The sequence below is a fragment of the Chlamydotis macqueenii genome, chromosome 12 (assembly GCF_036417535.1).
Source record: "Chlamydotis macqueenii isolate bChlMac1 chromosome 12, bChlMac1.mat, whole genome shotgun sequence".
NCBI classification, from domain to species: Eukaryota; Metazoa; Chordata; class Aves; order Otidiformes; family Otididae; genus Chlamydotis; species Chlamydotis macqueenii.
Window position 1 is genome coordinate 8757835 of NC_141567.1, and position 15540 is coordinate 8773374.

At 53.1% G+C, this 15540-nt stretch overlaps 1 protein-coding gene across 1 annotated transcript; it reads right to left on the bottom strand.

The window, feature by feature from the left end:
* Window positions 1-2175: 2175 nt before the first annotated feature.
* On the bottom strand, window positions 2176-10799 carry RHCG (Rh family C glycoprotein). Its single transcript, XM_086757369.1, has 10 exons — window positions 10589-10799; window positions 7083-7269; window positions 6466-6616; window positions 5583-5730; window positions 5048-5214; window positions 4212-4349; window positions 3723-3859; window positions 3062-3186; window positions 2627-2700; window positions 2176-2468 (listed from the first exon to the last, which is right to left on the bottom strand). Exons 1-10 carry the CDS (start codon window positions 10797-10799, stop codon window positions 2403-2405), a joined length of 1404 nt encoding a protein of 467 aa, XP_086613495.1. The 3' UTR covers window positions 2176-2402.
* Window positions 10800-15540: the final 4741 nt, after the last annotated feature.

Below are 15540 nucleotides of genomic sequence, written 5' to 3' on the forward strand. Positions count from 1 at the left end.
AACCCTCCGTCCACTGCTGGGGCCACGACCGCACTTCAAACGCGCCAGCCCGACCCCGTCATTGTTTGCCAGGGAATTAAAACTGCAAGGCCAGCCCCAGCAAGTGATTTAGGTACTGAGACCAGACTGAGACCCGCAAGAGCACGGGCAATAAAACGCTTCGCTGCCCAGCAGCCTGGGCAATTTAGGCGTCTTCCCACGAGGAGGAGGCAGAGCCTGGAGGGATGGGGAGCAGGGCTGGGGCTCCTTCTGCCGGCACGTGCACATGGGGCAGGACCATCTCACAGACCTGCCCCACCAGGGACACAGGCTGGCCACCTCGCTAAGGCAATGACGGTCACTCAGTCTTTGCCTTTACTGGTCCCCCATGGCCCTTTACAAGCTGCTGGGAGGAGAGACCAGAGGCCACGGTGTCTAGACACACAGCTGGATGCCGGCTTATCTGGGACACGGCCAGAGCTCATACTGGGTGGGACAGAGGGGCACTAGTCTAGTGATGCAATTGGAAATGCAGTGCCCCAAAGGTCTGCTTCTGCTTTCAGGTTTTGCAGACTTGGGGCAAAAAGTTTAGGACTCTCTTTTTGAAATGAGATTGTCTACAAACGCCTGTCAGTAAACATCGCTGTGGTGGTTTCTGTGGATGAAGCTGTCAGCAGAAAATGGCTGTTACATCTTTTCCCCAGTGCAAAGAGGCTGGGGGCAGATTTCCTTCCTTCAGCAGATCCCAGCACAGGGAAATCAGGAATTGCCCCTCGTTTTTCCATCCCTGCCATGGGGAAAGGATGCAGCTCAATGTATGCTCAATGTATGTATCTACAGATAGAGGCATTCTCCAGAGATCATTTCTACCCTGTCAGACCTGCCTTTGCCATCATAAAAGAATATACAATATACCACCAGCTGGCAAGAGGGCTAGAGATCCTTATGCCCCAGCTATGGTATTTCTGAATTTCCTCTTAGCCAACGAGCTCTTTCCCCACATCCCATGCCTCTGTCACGCTCAAGATCTTGCCTATGGAGGATTTTAGGCCTTTTCTTATTTTGTTACTCTCCTTTTTTTTTTCAATGGCGAGGTTGTCTCAGGCCATATAGCAATACCGATTCAGAAGAGAGCATCTCCTGTGCCTGGCTGTCCCCATCCCCGCGCCATGGCGGGGGAACACAGTGTTTCGGCACCTCCTCCTCTGTCACAATGTTTTTCAGCTCCACCAAGCAAAGTGTCCAATTAGAGCAGAGCCTCTTGCTTCCATCTTTGCCGACATTTAATTAACATGCTGCTGCTGGCAGCCGCTGACAAATTCCAGAAACATGTTGTAAAGGGTTTTTGTCTTTACCCAGCATGGAAAATGAGGGTGTCATATCCCAAGGGGATGTGAATAGCTACTTTTGACTCCCCCCCTCAGGTGTGAGAATTACAGCTAGATGCGGTGAAGAGACCTATCAGCCCTCCTACCTCCTTTTTTCCACCCCCTTTTCCTCTCCTGCTCCTTACATATCACCCTGGAAAACATGCAGGTTTTTAGGCCTGATTTTCTTTCATTCCTGTCTCCTCCAACTCTGGCTAAAGCCTTATGGTCTGGTTAAAAGCTGGCAGCTGTGCTCTGGCTTTGGGCTTTTCCCATCAGGACAGTAGCAGTAAGTGGAAGGAGTGGTCTGATGACACTGGAAGAAATGGCTGAAACCAAAGAAAAGGACAGGGTCTTGCCAGCCTGCGCTGTACGCGCAAACAAGGCTCCCAAGGAAGCCTCAGTAGAGCAGTGGAGAAGGTGATGGTGGAGGCATGTAAAAGTGTAACCAGACTCAAAGCTGACCCTTACCCAGGCCTTGGATGGCAGTGTGAGCAGAGGGACAGCGCTGCACCCCAGCACCCCCCCCCCGCAAAAGCACCACCCAGCCTGTGCTTCCCACACAGGACAGCCCCAGCCACGGAAAGTCTGGCTGGTGCCTCCAGCTGCTGTCTGTTAACGTGCCAGGTCCCAAGCCAGGTGTCTCCACAGCCTGCACTATCTCCGCATCGCCATCGCTCCTGCAGCCACCTCGGGCACGGGGCACGTCCCAGCACCTCCGCTTTACCCCAGCAGCCAGGAGCTCTCCCAGCAGCTGCCCTGTGTCGCTGCGTCTGGGCAACCTCCCATCCTGCTCCACTACTCACACAAGGGAGCACAGGCCTGGAAAGAAGAACATGTTTTTGTTTTATTCACAACAGCTCGTTTACAAAAGCGGGAGAGAAGGGCAGAGCCGAGTGTCTCGTCCTCACGGGGGGAAAACGAGCCGTCACCCCCGACACTGAGCGGGGTGCGGGGTCCTGTGGTGGGAGAAGAAGGAAGATGGCGGGCAGCCCCGCCGCCCCCCCGGAGGAGGCAGCGGCCGTGGCGGGTGGGCGGCGGAGGGCAGCGGGCGGCTCAGGGCGAGGCGGGTTTGTCGGGGTTGTGCATGTGGTACGCGTCGCTCTCCTCCTCCTCCGGCACCTGCGGTGCGGCAGAGCCCCCTCAGCGCGGCGGCCCCGCAGGCCGCGGGGCGACAGCGCCATCTTGTGCCTCCTGCCCCCCTCCGCCCCGCTCTCGCCGCCGGCCTCGACCCCCAAACCCCGCCTGGGCGTCTTGGCCCTCGGCCGGGCCCGCCTCACCTCCCAGTAAATGTCGTCCTCAAAGCAGTTCTCGGCGGCGGGGTCGCCCCAGACCGGCAGTTTCAGGATGGCCCCTGGAAGCAGGCGGGCAGGGGGGTGGGCAAGGGGCCATAATGCCGTGTGGGGTACGGATGGTCGGAGTCCGCCCGTCCCGGCAGCAAAGGGGGCAAACGCAGCCCTGGCACGGTGCTCGGTGCTGATCTCCCCATTTTTCCAAACTCTTTGAGCTTGCTCCCCCCATGGCTGCCTGGTTTCCCCTGCTCCTGTGGGCTTTGGGGTGGTCCTGCTGCACCGTGTCCCAAGGGATGTGAGCAAGCCAGGGGCTGCAACCCTCGCAATGCAAGCGGGAAGGACACATTCAGCCACTGGCAGGAGTACGCGGACGCCTCCATTTCAGCCACATTTCAGCCTTCCCCGTGCTCCCCTCGTGCTTACCCACAAGGGTCCCCCCGGCGAGAGCCATCAGCACAGACACCAAAATGCCAGCTGCCTGGAACCCTCCTTGGACACTGGGTGTCCGCGTCCGGTACGCACCAGTGAAGTCAAACGCCTTGATAAACCTGCCGAGGGCAGAAATGGCAAGGGTTGCTCCCGGCAGGACATCTTCCCGGCTCCGGAGGAGCTGTGTTGCTCTGCTCCCTCCAGGACTCCTCCCTAGCCCCATCCCTCTTCTGCAATTGACCAGGAGAGTGTTGCAATGACACAAAACATGGCTCACTTCCTTCTCCTCTGGCCCCTGGCAAAGCTTTACCTAGGAGGAGCCCAAAATATAAACATTTCTTTTGTCTTTCAGACCTTCAGCCTTCTTGACCCCCCAAAACAATGCAGGGATGGAGGGAGGAGCACTTCCCCACCCACTGTGCCCCAGAATAATGCCAACCAGTTGGGTTGTGCCTCACTTTCTGAGGCCACCAGAATCTGCAAGAGATGAGTCTTACATTTCAGTAAGCCTGACACAGTCAGTGTACCCCTATGTTTTTGAGGGGGAAAGAGGCAACTCTGGACGATTAACAAGGGCTGTTAATTACTCCTTGCTCCCAGCCCAAGGAGCCCCAGGTAAAATCTACTCTCGTGAAAGAGTTTCAAGCAGCCTTACCCTTCCTTTCCATATACATCCTCCGTGGCTGCAGCTGCAGTGATGGCCCCCACAATGCCCCCAATAAGGCCGGGCATGGCATGGAGGTTGTGGATGCCACATGTGTCCTGGATGTGCAACCTGGACTCCAAAAAAGGCTAAGAGGAAGGGAGGTAGAGAGAGATCAGGGACATGAGCACAGCCCTGGAAAGCATTAGTTCCTTCCATTGAGGACTGGGATAAGCAGAGAAGGAAGAATGATATTATGTCCCATTTAAGAGCTAAGGGCTTGTAGAAAAAGATGGGAGCCAAGCTCAAGATAAAATAAAAACATATCCTCCACTCTCCTGTTGGGAGACTGAACCTTCCCGAACATTCTGGGGCAATAAATGGAGTCAGAAGTGCATTTACATAAGGGATGGTGGAAAGAAGGAACCCTCAAAGGGAAGTGAATCCATTTCTGGTCTCCTTAGCAGGACCAGGGCTGCAGACCCCTAGAGCAGCACTCACCGTGAGGTAGACATACCCCACTGTGGACACGATGCCACAGATGAACCCGACAATGAGTGAGCCATATGGAGTCAGCATCATCTCCGCACTGGTGCCCACAGCCACGCCGCCCGCCAGTGTTGCGTTCTGGATGTGGACCTGCAGAAGTAACCGCCCTTTCTTGGCATCTCGGGGAGATCACAATGGCTCAGGGATGGTGCAAATGGTAAAGCGGGAGAATCAGCTCTTAAAATGCTTCCAGAGGAAATATCAGGGCCCATTTTCCTGCTTGTTGGTGAAAAACAAGAGGAGAAGAACAGGCAGCCTCTGTCTGTAGCACAGGCACACATAGACTCCCACTCCCTGTACCACACACGTACTTTGCATCCACAAATCTGGGTGAGGAGTTGTGATGAGATGGAAATTGTCTCACCCATGTGTCACGCAAGCTCTGCTGTCACAGAGACATGTCACCCACACACATAACACTTACAAGTCAGCCCCCCGATTGCTCACAAGCTGCCGCGCAGGCCCTGCTCAGCTTGCTGGAGAGGACTGCCAAACATGGCTCTGCAACATGCCCACCAGTAGCTCTCTGAGCAGAACAAATCCAGTCCCTGCCGTGACTTAGGTCCGCCACGTGCAGGGCATCACCCTGCACCTCAGGCACTGCAAGACTCACTCCCCACCTGCTCATTCAATACAGCCTCTGGGTTTCTGGCTGGAGGATGGCTGCACCATCATGCCCTGAAACCCAGTATATATTCAGCAAAGGACAAGTGCCCATCGCTTACTGGACCCTCAGTCAACTCATTATAAGTCCCTGGGCAGCACAGGGCTCTCTGCTCCCAGCTTACCATGTCAAGCTTGCCTTTCTTCTGCAGCATGCTGGAGAAGGCCATTGTGGTGAGGACACAAGCAGCCAGTGAGCAGTATGTGTTAATGGCAGCCCGGTGCTGGGCATCCCCGTGCTCAGAAATTGCTGAGTTAAAACTGGGCCAGTACATCCATAGATATAGTGTACCTGGTGGGATAGGGAGGAGAGGAAAAATAAGAGAAAGGGAAAAGAGAGAATAAAGGAGTTGAAAAAACCTCTCAAGAAGGTTAACTTCCCCTGCACAAGGGGAAGTTAAATCCCGTAGTCCTGCTGCGTCAGAGCTGCACACCCCATGATGGGTGAGCTACACCTACCCTATCTTCCCAGGTACCATCTCAGCCCTGCCACTGAGGAAGGGAGCTGAGTAGCTCTGAGAGGCGGAAGACCGGGATACAGAGCTTCTCAGCCCCAGATCCTGGTTTCAGTCTGGTTTTCCCAGAGACACAGGAGGGACCAGCCCTCTGCAGCTGAGTGGTCTGTGTGTACCTGTGCCCCTGAGGCGGGGGCTGACTCACCGATCATAGCAAAGAGGTCGGAGTGGTACACGGAGCCCTGCTTGTCCTTACTCTGCTCCAGGTTGGGTCTGTACAGGATGCGTGTCACCACAAGGCCAAAGTAGGCTCCGAAGGTGTGAATGGTCATGGACCCTCCCGCATCCTTAACCTGCAGCCATGGGAAAACAGAGGTTCACTTCTGCAGTTGCCACTTGTTTGGGGGCTGAGGTCTGGTTTTCATCATGCCCAACTTGTCTGCCCACCCGTCCATGCAACCTGCACTCAGTCATGGGGAGAGTGGGACAAAAATACTCTGGTCCTGCAATCTGTCCAGCTCGCTTGGTCCTGTGCCTGGCCACGACATTCCTCTTGGCTTCCCCGTGGAAGGCATTGAAGCAGAGGGGAGTGTCTGACCTGTCCCAGTCGCAAGTGGGTTACAACGATAGCCAGGTTGGCTCCCAAGTGCATTCATGTCTTCTGGGAGCTCGTTTGCTTCCCAGCCCTCCAAGCCCTCTCTTGGAGGGCAGCAACCCTACCTCCGTCAGCAGACATCTTGTTGTCTTTGTCACTTGATTTCCTTCTACAACACTCATATTCCAGCAGGGAAAACAGACGAGAGGGAAATCTCAGGCACGAAGAGAATGGCTGGCCCTCGTCTGCCTTGGGAGCTGTGGCAGAGGAACTCGGTGCTCTTGAACTGCCAGGCTTGAAACCCCAGCAGATCTCCCTTCTCAGAGAAGTACTACCCACTGACCCCCTCCTTCATAATCTGTCTACTTTTTCTGCCTGTATTCTTGCATTTAAAATGCTTATGAAGGCAGTGGCTTAGTGAAGTCATAGCAAAGGGAGACAATTTGGAGAGATGTGGAGAGGAAGGAGAAGCCGGTGCTGCCTAAAGCCTTACGTGAAGCAGGTTGAGGAGGATGTACTCATTCACTGCGAAGAGTGTGACTTGAAACAAAGTCATGATGAGGAGCTGTATGGGGCTGGTTTTGCCCAGGATGGCCCCAAAGGCAATGCACACAGAGCCCACGCAGAAATCAGCATTGATCAGGCTGGAAAAGGAGAAGAAAAATTGTGGTTTAATAAGGAAATACTCTTCTGTAACTCACCCTCAGCTCTAGAGATCCCACTCCAAGACAAATAGGTGATGAGGAAACAGCTCTGGGTTTCCCACTGACTTTCTTCCCATCCTTACATACTATCCAGGAAATGTGCTTTCCCTCAAATTATTTAAATAATGTAGATCATCCGTGTTCTCAGCACTGGCGCCCATGGTGCTTTGCTTGGGACTAAGGGGTGACACTCGTCTCATGTTTTCCTTTGAGCAGTACCACCATAACGGCAGGTACCTTTGGGCTAAAAGTGGAAAGCAAGTGGAGGTATATGGAGGGAATACAACATTTTAGAGACTCGTTTGCACATAACAGAGGGAGAGGTGCTGCCAGCTGCTTGGCTCCTATCCCAGCTCTTCCACTGGCCAGTCAAGAGGTGGCATCCCAAAGCCCATCTCCTCCTTACTTCTCCACTCCAATAAGGATCTTCCCGTTCTTGAAAGAGTGGAACCAGCCTTGCATCAGGAGAGCCCACTGGATCCCAAAGGCAGCAAGGAGGAAATTGAAACCCACGGCTCCGAATCCATAACGCTTGAGGAACATCATGAGGAAGCCAAAGCCCACAAAGATCATCACATGGACATCCTGGAAAGCTGTGCAGAAGGAAGAGATCGTCAGCTCTGTGGGGAGAGCATGGCTGTGAGTGCTGTTTGAATTTAGTGGTGAAAGGAAACTAACTGCATCAGTGACAGTAGGGGAGAAATTAAAGAGAAAATGTGTGTTTGTCCCACGTCCCCACATTTCTAAGCCTGAAATCAGCTCAGCTTCTGGAAATTGGCTTTTGGTTAAAAGGCTCAGTCTTGAAAACCAAAAATGTTTACGAAAAGCTGCGTGCAAGGGAAGACTGGAGAGTAACAGAGTAGACAAAGGAAGACATTTTTCTATTCAGATTCTTTTTTTTCCCTTTTTGTAAAAACCTCAGAACATGTCACATAAAATGAACAGTGAAGTTTTGTTAAAAACACATGAACTGTCATTTTGGGTAGGCCCATCCAATGCAGAGTCCTAGTGATGGCTCCAAGCAAGAAGAGTTCAAGAACAAGGGAAGTTTACAAATAGCTTTTTAACTTCCACTAAAAACAGTGGCCAAATACCCTTGAGACCAGGGTCCCACCTTGAGAGATTCTGAATGCTTAAACCAGAGAGACCTAGTTCTTCCCACAAATGCTCAGGCCTGCTAACTTGAGCCCCTCTGATGCCCTTCCCTGGGGGAAACCCAACCTGCGTGAACCTCTTGAAAGAACTTCTCGGTGCAGTAAACCTGCTGTACTTTTTAATGCTGCGTGTTTCTATCAGATAAGCTCGGCTTTGCAATTAAGTGAGGTGAAACGCTGCATGCTTACAAATTGAACCGTGCAAGCCCTCACACTGGAGGACACTCTGCCCACGAAAGGAGCAGGAGACCCAAGGCTGGGTTCCCCCGCCAGGAGACTCCCACTGTAGAACAGGTAAACACAGCATCAACAGAACTACGCCATTTGCATTATGCAGTGCACAAACCATTATAGCCACTATAACCAGCAGCGACTCTGTGCCCCAGAGAAGGCATAAGCTCAGAGCAAAGGAAATTCCATGACTGAGAATTGCTCTACCTCAAACCTGTGCTGAAATCCAGCAGCCCCAGATCCAGTCCCACAGGGATGGCAGGGTTGTACCTGCTGCTTCCACTAAGGGATGAGTGAGCATTTGAGTGAGGTGGAGCTCTGCAGAAGCCATGGCTTTTCTCCTTTGGTGCTTTACAAGATCCTGCAACTTGTTTAAAGATGAACTTTTGAACGGACTCCAGCAATGTAGTGCCATGTTGCAGAGACAGGTTAATCTGCTTGTTTTTAAAAATGCCCCCCATGCCTATGAAATAATTCGTAAAAAAAGGAAGGAGACAAGATCTGCAGCTGGCACTGCTCAGCAGAGGTCACTTCAAATGCACTTCTCCGTGTGTCCTGAGAACCAGTCTTCCTGACTCTGGTTCTACCATACAATCCCACAGACTTTCCCTCTGCAGCTATATTTATTCTCTCTACCTCTCACCTCGAGTGTAAGCTAGAACTATCTGCTGCCATTTGCATTATATATTCCCACTTTCATCCTAAAAGCAGAAATATACAGGTCAGAGTTAAAGTTGCAGACTGTGCCCCTCTGAAAACACAGAGGATCCCCACTGTGTTAGACCCTGTACAAACCCAGGGGGAATAGCAGGGCTTTCTTCAAACTGCACCCAATCTAAAGCCTTTCTCTAAACCTTGCATTTGTTTTCCCTTAAGAAGAATAACATTGGCATCAATCAGAGAGAGTCCAGGCGCTGCTATGCCCTAAAGGTTTTGTCACCCTGCTTTTGCAGGAGGGCAATTGCCGTCGCTATTGAAAGGAAGTGTTTGGGCTTTGAGAATGCTACCTGTGCTGAAGAATCTCATTTCTTTTCCCTAGACAGCAGAGATTCCCATTAGGGAGTATCAGCATGCGATTCAAAATGGGAAGGAATTGTCTTACTCCCTGGACCTGGCAACGGGCACCTCTGACACAACCGCGCATACACTTCCTCCTGTGTGCCTTCCCAGTCATCTCTGGGTTTGGAGGACCTGCCAGTTTGTCACTCCTGTCCCCCTGCCATTGCAGACAGGTCCTATGGACAGCAGCGGTCCCAGACACATTAATACAAATGATCCTCGGGTGTTCAACCATCGCGCTCTCTTCTGAGCAGCGCTGGATGGACACAGGGATCAAAATGCCAGGGCTCAGTCACCTTGCCATGTTTGTCCGTCTTTGCAGAGAGAGAATATTTCTGATTAGATAATGGAGAAAAAACAGCTGTGTTTTTAGGCACATGAACCCTTCCTCAGGTCTGAAACAGAAACATAATTCAAAGCTAAACTGGGCCAAGCAGTTGCTCTTAGGTTGATTTAATTGTGTGAATCCATGCAGCCGCTTGAGGGGGAATATGTGGCGCCGTGGAGCAGGGGTGGGATGTGAGGACAGAAGACATGTCACGTCCTTAGCTCCCACAAGTTCTTTCTTGGACCCCGATGTCCTCCCAGCACATCAGCGACAAGAGCAGCCCTTGGGCACTGCGGCTGCTTCACGCCGACCCGTGTGGGGTTAGTCCCAAGGGCAGATCTCGAGGGAGAGCACAGGGCAGCCATGGCCATACACTAACCTGGACGCCGACTGAGCAGCGGGTTTCTGTAAACAAATCCTTTTCTGAACTAGCTATTCCTCAGCAGCTACGGGTTTCTATAGCTCCTTTGATTTAGCAGGTGTTTTTAATGGAAATGTTCTAAATAGATGCATGACTCAGGCCTGTTGCTTCCTTGGAAACAATTGCCTACAGAAGCAGCCTGTTCTGAACGGCTCACATAGGTGACCAGCCCCGGAGGTCAAAGCTGGCCAAAGGCAGCGTCTGGCCAGAAGGGCTTTAACCACCTGAATAATTCCCATGGCAATAAGATGCAGCGACCCAAGAGCCCTGGGAACCTGGCAGGTTCGGAGGACTCTGCCATTGAAATGCCAGTAGCTAAAGGGTAATTTACTAGTGAGGGGGAGGACATAGGAAGGGGAGGAAGATGTCACAGGATCTCGACAGCCGTTCCTCCGTATGCACAGAAAAGCTTACTCCCATCCAGAGCCGAGGGAGGGGGCAGCAAGCCGAAACTTGCAGGTGCTGGGAACACGTCAGCCCTATTCCTGGAAAAAAGACGTCACGTACTGGTGTCACGGTACCCTGCTGACAGAGCCCCCAGAGCACTGGAGAGCCACGAGGCTTTTATCTTGCTCTTTGGTGTGCCCCAAGCCAGACTCAAGGGAAGAACCTGACTTTCCAGCAATTGGTGATGTCACCTCTGACAGGCTCTGCCATGGAACGGGATGGGTTGTGATGGGGACCAGCCAGCACCAGGACTAGGCTTCCCAAGTACTCACATGGGTATCGGAAGTAGAAATCATTCTCTATGTCGCTGGTCAGGTTCATCTCTCGCTTCTCTTCTTCCCAGTGTGCATCAGCTTCAGGACCGAAGCGCACAAAGACCCCGAAGAGGACAATCATGGCCACCTCCCAGAGGAGGCAGATGAGTGGCAGCCGCCAGCGCATGTACGTGTTCTTCGCCATCCCCTGGTGCCTCGGCCGCTCCATCCACAGGGATCCCCAGGGGCCCGGCAGACCGTGTGAGCCCGCATACCCCGTGCTCAGCCAAGGCGGGCATCATATATATGTTGGATAGGGTGAGGTGGGGCCCAGGGAGGTGCCTGCAGCAGGATCACGTTTCAGAGCTCAGGAGCTTCAGCAGGCTTGCTCCTCTCGTCCTCCTTCATCCCTGAGAGGAGGGACAGACCTTTCCTCTGAGCCGCTCCAAGCACCTCTGAGCCCTGCCTCCCTGGGGAGGAGGCCAGGTGCAAGTGGGGAGTGGAGCCCAAGTGTCCTGCCCCCTGCTCTACCCGGCCCTACACTCCTTCCCTTCCCCATGGAGGAGCACCCTGACCCCCGTCGCCCTGAAAGCCTTCCCTCTCTGCACTGACTGCTCCCCTTGCCACCCACCTCCGGCTCTGCAAACACCTCTGCAGTGGGGGTCTGCCCAGGGCTGCCCACCCCCTAACTGGAGCAGTTGGCTCTCTTTGAGCAAGAGCAAATGGGGCTGAATTCAGGGGCCAGGCTCCCTTCCGATGACCAGGAGAAGATGAGCTGTGGGGCCTTCCCCACGTCCCTTCCCAGGCAGCCTGAGTCACTGGGCTGGGCGCTGGTCGTGCTGTTTGCTTTTGGAAAAGCAGTCTGTGGGGCAGTCCCAGGAGGAAGAGGAAGATATATGCTTTAAACCAAATGCCAAGATCCTGCCTGCGTGCACAGGCATGCAATGGCCATGCCAAGGCTGCCATATATCTATAAGCATGTTCAAGTGACAAGTCCCATCATTTCTCGGAGCGATTTACTCAGCGTGTCCTCCCAGCAAGACAAGCTGGGCTGGGGCTGCATGATCCAGGGCAGTTCTCTGAGATCATGCTGGAGATGGGGCTGGAAACCTCAGCGCTGAATGTCCTCTCCTCTGGTATGGGGCTTCCTTTAACTAATAAACATAAACCCAAATCTCCTTTTTTCCCCCATGGTTTTGAACCATGTGCTCTTTCCCCAAAGAGCCAGGCAAGTCCTTCAAACGGATCCCAGCTGCTTCCTCTGCCTGCAGATCCCTGAGATGCCTGTCAGTCTTCAAGAGATGAAAGACTGCAGCCCAGGCAAGCTGCCCAAATTCGCTGATGGCATCTAATTGTGGCCTGCAGGCTGAGCAAGCAGCACTGATTTCTGTGTTGATTAGGCAATAATTTGAGCTTATTATTTTTTCTTGTTTGCTTTCTTCTCAAAATGACAGGTGGCAGAAGAATGCTGTGGATGGTCTTGAAGAGACTGACGGCCACACAAAATCATTCTCCAACCGCATTTGGGCCCTGTGCAGGCAGCAGGGCAGAGGCAGTTTTGGGAAGAGCTGAGGAGAGGCAGCTCAGGAGCGCCAGTTAGTGATCCAGACACACCAGGGAGAGTCAGCTGGAGTAAGACAGCAATAAATGCCAGACCATGGGGGAGTATTGAGGTGCAGGCTCCTTCCTGCAGGAGGTCAGGGCCACAAACCAGTGTTGTGCTTGTCTTGGGAAGGGTCCAGACCAGCACCCCTTCCCTCCTGTCCGTGCCAGGGCTGAGGAAAAGAGACCTCCATCTGCCTAGCCATTACCTTGCATGAACAGAGCTTCATCCGGCTTTGGCTGGACTGGTGGGGACACCTAAAGCAAGTGGGTGTTGCTGGTGTCCTGAGGATGGGCACTCCCTCGGGTGATGCTGCTCAGGGCTCACCCACTATGTTTTTGGGTCTCCCATTACACATGGTTTCTGCAGGGCAGTCTCAGCTGTACGCACCAGGAAAGAAGAGATCTTCAGCTAGAAAGAAGCTGAAATCCCTAAACAATACCTGAGCTGTAATTGCTAGAAGCACTGTTGATAGTTGCTACGTGGTAGGACCAGTCTTCAGCCCTACCCTAGAGCAGCTCTTAAGACACCTTGAGAAAAGCAACACAGGGGCCCAGAGGAGCATTTTATAACACAAGGGAACTTGGTAAGGTAGGGTAGCCACCAGCACCAGCCACATGCTTTGTGATTACTCTTCAGCAGAAGAAACCAAACTGCAGAGCTTTTCTAATTGGTGGTCTCACTGAAATGGCAGCGTCTCCAGAAAAGCAGCTTGCAAAGCCCTTGCAAAGCCCAGGAGAGAGCAGCTCTGTCCCACATGCTGCCCCCAGCCCCTCTCCCCTGCGTCTGGAGGCCAAGGACAAAGGCTAATGGCTTTTCTGCTGGCCTGATAGTCTCACCTTGCTGCACTGCCTTGCGCTGCCCCTCCTTATCGACCTGCAGATCAGCACTTCGCAGCTGCAGTCCCATCAGAGCTGGCATGCTCCACTGGTTGCCCATGCCGTGAGAGCTCATTAAAGGACCAGCTTCTCACCAGGCTCCTTTGCAGAGCCAGGCTAACACTGGAAAGGCTGATGGTGCCGTGCCAGCACAGGTGCCTGCAGCAATGCTGGCAAAGCACTTCCTACAGTGGGTTAGACCAAGTCCTTTGCATCCATCCTACAAGGTACCTAACTGCGTGGTAGGATGCACGGGGCAGATTTCACCATGTCCCAGTCACAAATATTAAGCTGCTTAAAAGCCCTGTTGGAAACTCTACAGAGTGCCTGCTGGAGGCAATGTTTCCCTGCTCCGCTGCTGAATTTGGCCCATCACATCCAGCACCTATAAGAGCAGCAAGGTTTCCCCCAAAAAACAGCAGGATGATGCTGGGGGAAGAGGGGCAGGTACTTTTGCCCTTCTGCTCTGAAAACGTGGGATTAGGGCTGGCAGCAGTCAGGTCTCAATTGCCTTGAGAAGGTTCTGGGTGAGGGTCGTACAGTACTGGTCCCAGCTGGGTCTCTCCCAGTTTCTCACTTTTATGAGCACTAAAAATATTTGAGAAATGTAAAACCAAAATCTAAAGCACACAGAAATCCCTCCCTCTTGCCTGGAGGCCTCGGGGCCGCTTCACCCCGGAGAGGAGGGAATGGGGGCTCCTTGGGTCACTGCGAACTGTCTTGGCAGATCTTATCGCAGCCAGTGCTGGAGCCAAGGTGCTGTGCTGGCTCTGAGGGGTGACTGCAAAGCTGAGGACCCCGAGGGTCTGGAGGTGCCCGGGGAAGGCAGAGCTGGAAGCACCATCTCTGCTGTCTGTAGCGTTGCAGGCGCTGGCCTGACAGTCCCTGCCCACTTACCCTGCCTTTCCCTCCTTTATCTCCTGGCAGCTCCAAGGGTTCACTGGAGTGAGGAGAACTGGGAAAAACCAGGCAATACCAGAACTTCTCCAGGGGAGGGATGTGAAGCTGGGCTAGTCCACATGCAGCCAGCAGCGATCCTTGCTCCTGACTGGATTTACCCAAGAGCTCACACGGGCTTGCCTAGCTTGCTGGCGGGCAGAAGGGAGGCAGATCAAATCCTCTTCCATTAAGATGGAGAACTGGGGAAGCTGCCTCCCCAGGAAGCATCAGTGACCTCCCATGTCACACTACATCCAGGCCAAAGCCACCTCTGAGGACTTCAACATTGAAGAAGCACGAGCAACCATCCCAGCTTGCCCCCTTCCCCTCCTGCAGCTCCCTCCTTTCTCAGGTGACTGCCTGGAGATCCACCAAGGCGTTCTTTGCCCAGTTTGACTTGCTCTGCCAGAATTAGTGGAAAAAGGAGTAGCAGCTGCTACCAGTAACCTTTGGGCACGCGAGGTGGAGACGGTACTGGAGGACTGGAGGATGATGACATGGGGAGGCTCAGAAGCCTTCACACAGCACTAGTGAGTCTCTGGGCATTGCCCAGCATCAAAGGTGACTTGTTGCTTATGCAGGTCCTTGAGGAGTGTCCTGAAAGCAATCTGAGTCAAAACAAAAAAAAAAAAAAAAGGTTTTGTTTTGTTTTGCTAGTTTAGCAGAATGGCAAACAAACTTTCCACCACTGCAGGACAGAGTGGTGGTGTGGTGGAAGGTCAAACAGTTCAGGGTTTTCTCAGCGCTTTATTCAGCCCTCACCATTAAATATCACTCAGGGAGAAATGTTGGAAAAAGGTCAAAAAAAAGGAAGAATTTTTAAAGGTAAAAATCCTCCTGTCTGGATCAAAGTGCCAACCAAACATGAGCCCGATTTAGAAATGATTTTTCTTGTGCCCTCTCCTTCCTCCCAAGAAACCACATTTATCGCCAAGTAAATGATTGTCCAGAGAGAACCCAAGGGCTCTGTTTGAGAAAGGAGAGGTCAGTGTCCTTGAGGAGCAGGCAGAGAGGGCGAATGTCCCTGTGAGCAGTGCAAACACAGGACAACGTGAAAAGCAGAGGTGTGGGCGACTGTCACACTGGGAAACATGCAGGTCACTGCTGCTCAGCCAACGTCTCTGATGGCTTTCCCGAGAGCTGGATGGGCTTCAAGAGTAAATACGCTGGATTGGGCAGGAAAGGAGCAGGGGCTTGAGCAGCCGGTGGCAATTCCTGTGTCAGGAGCTGTCAGGCTTTGCTGGGAAACTCCTCTGTGCCCTGAGTTTGTTTCTGGTCTCAGGTGGACTGTGATAAGGCAGGTTTTGGTCACACTCTGCTAAGTGTCCTCGGCGGGCTGCTGGGCTGGATGCCAGCAGCCGGGCAATGGAAGCGGGAACACAACTGGGTTGGCTCTTCTTCAGGGCTCATACAGGTGAGTGAGGTATTGACAAGCAGCACGAGATGTCTTATGGGGCCAAAAGCAACCCCCAGCCAGGCGGAGGGACCCACGGCTCCCCAAGGAGCCTGCATCCCCAAGACCACAGGCTTCCCGCCACTCGTTCAGCCAG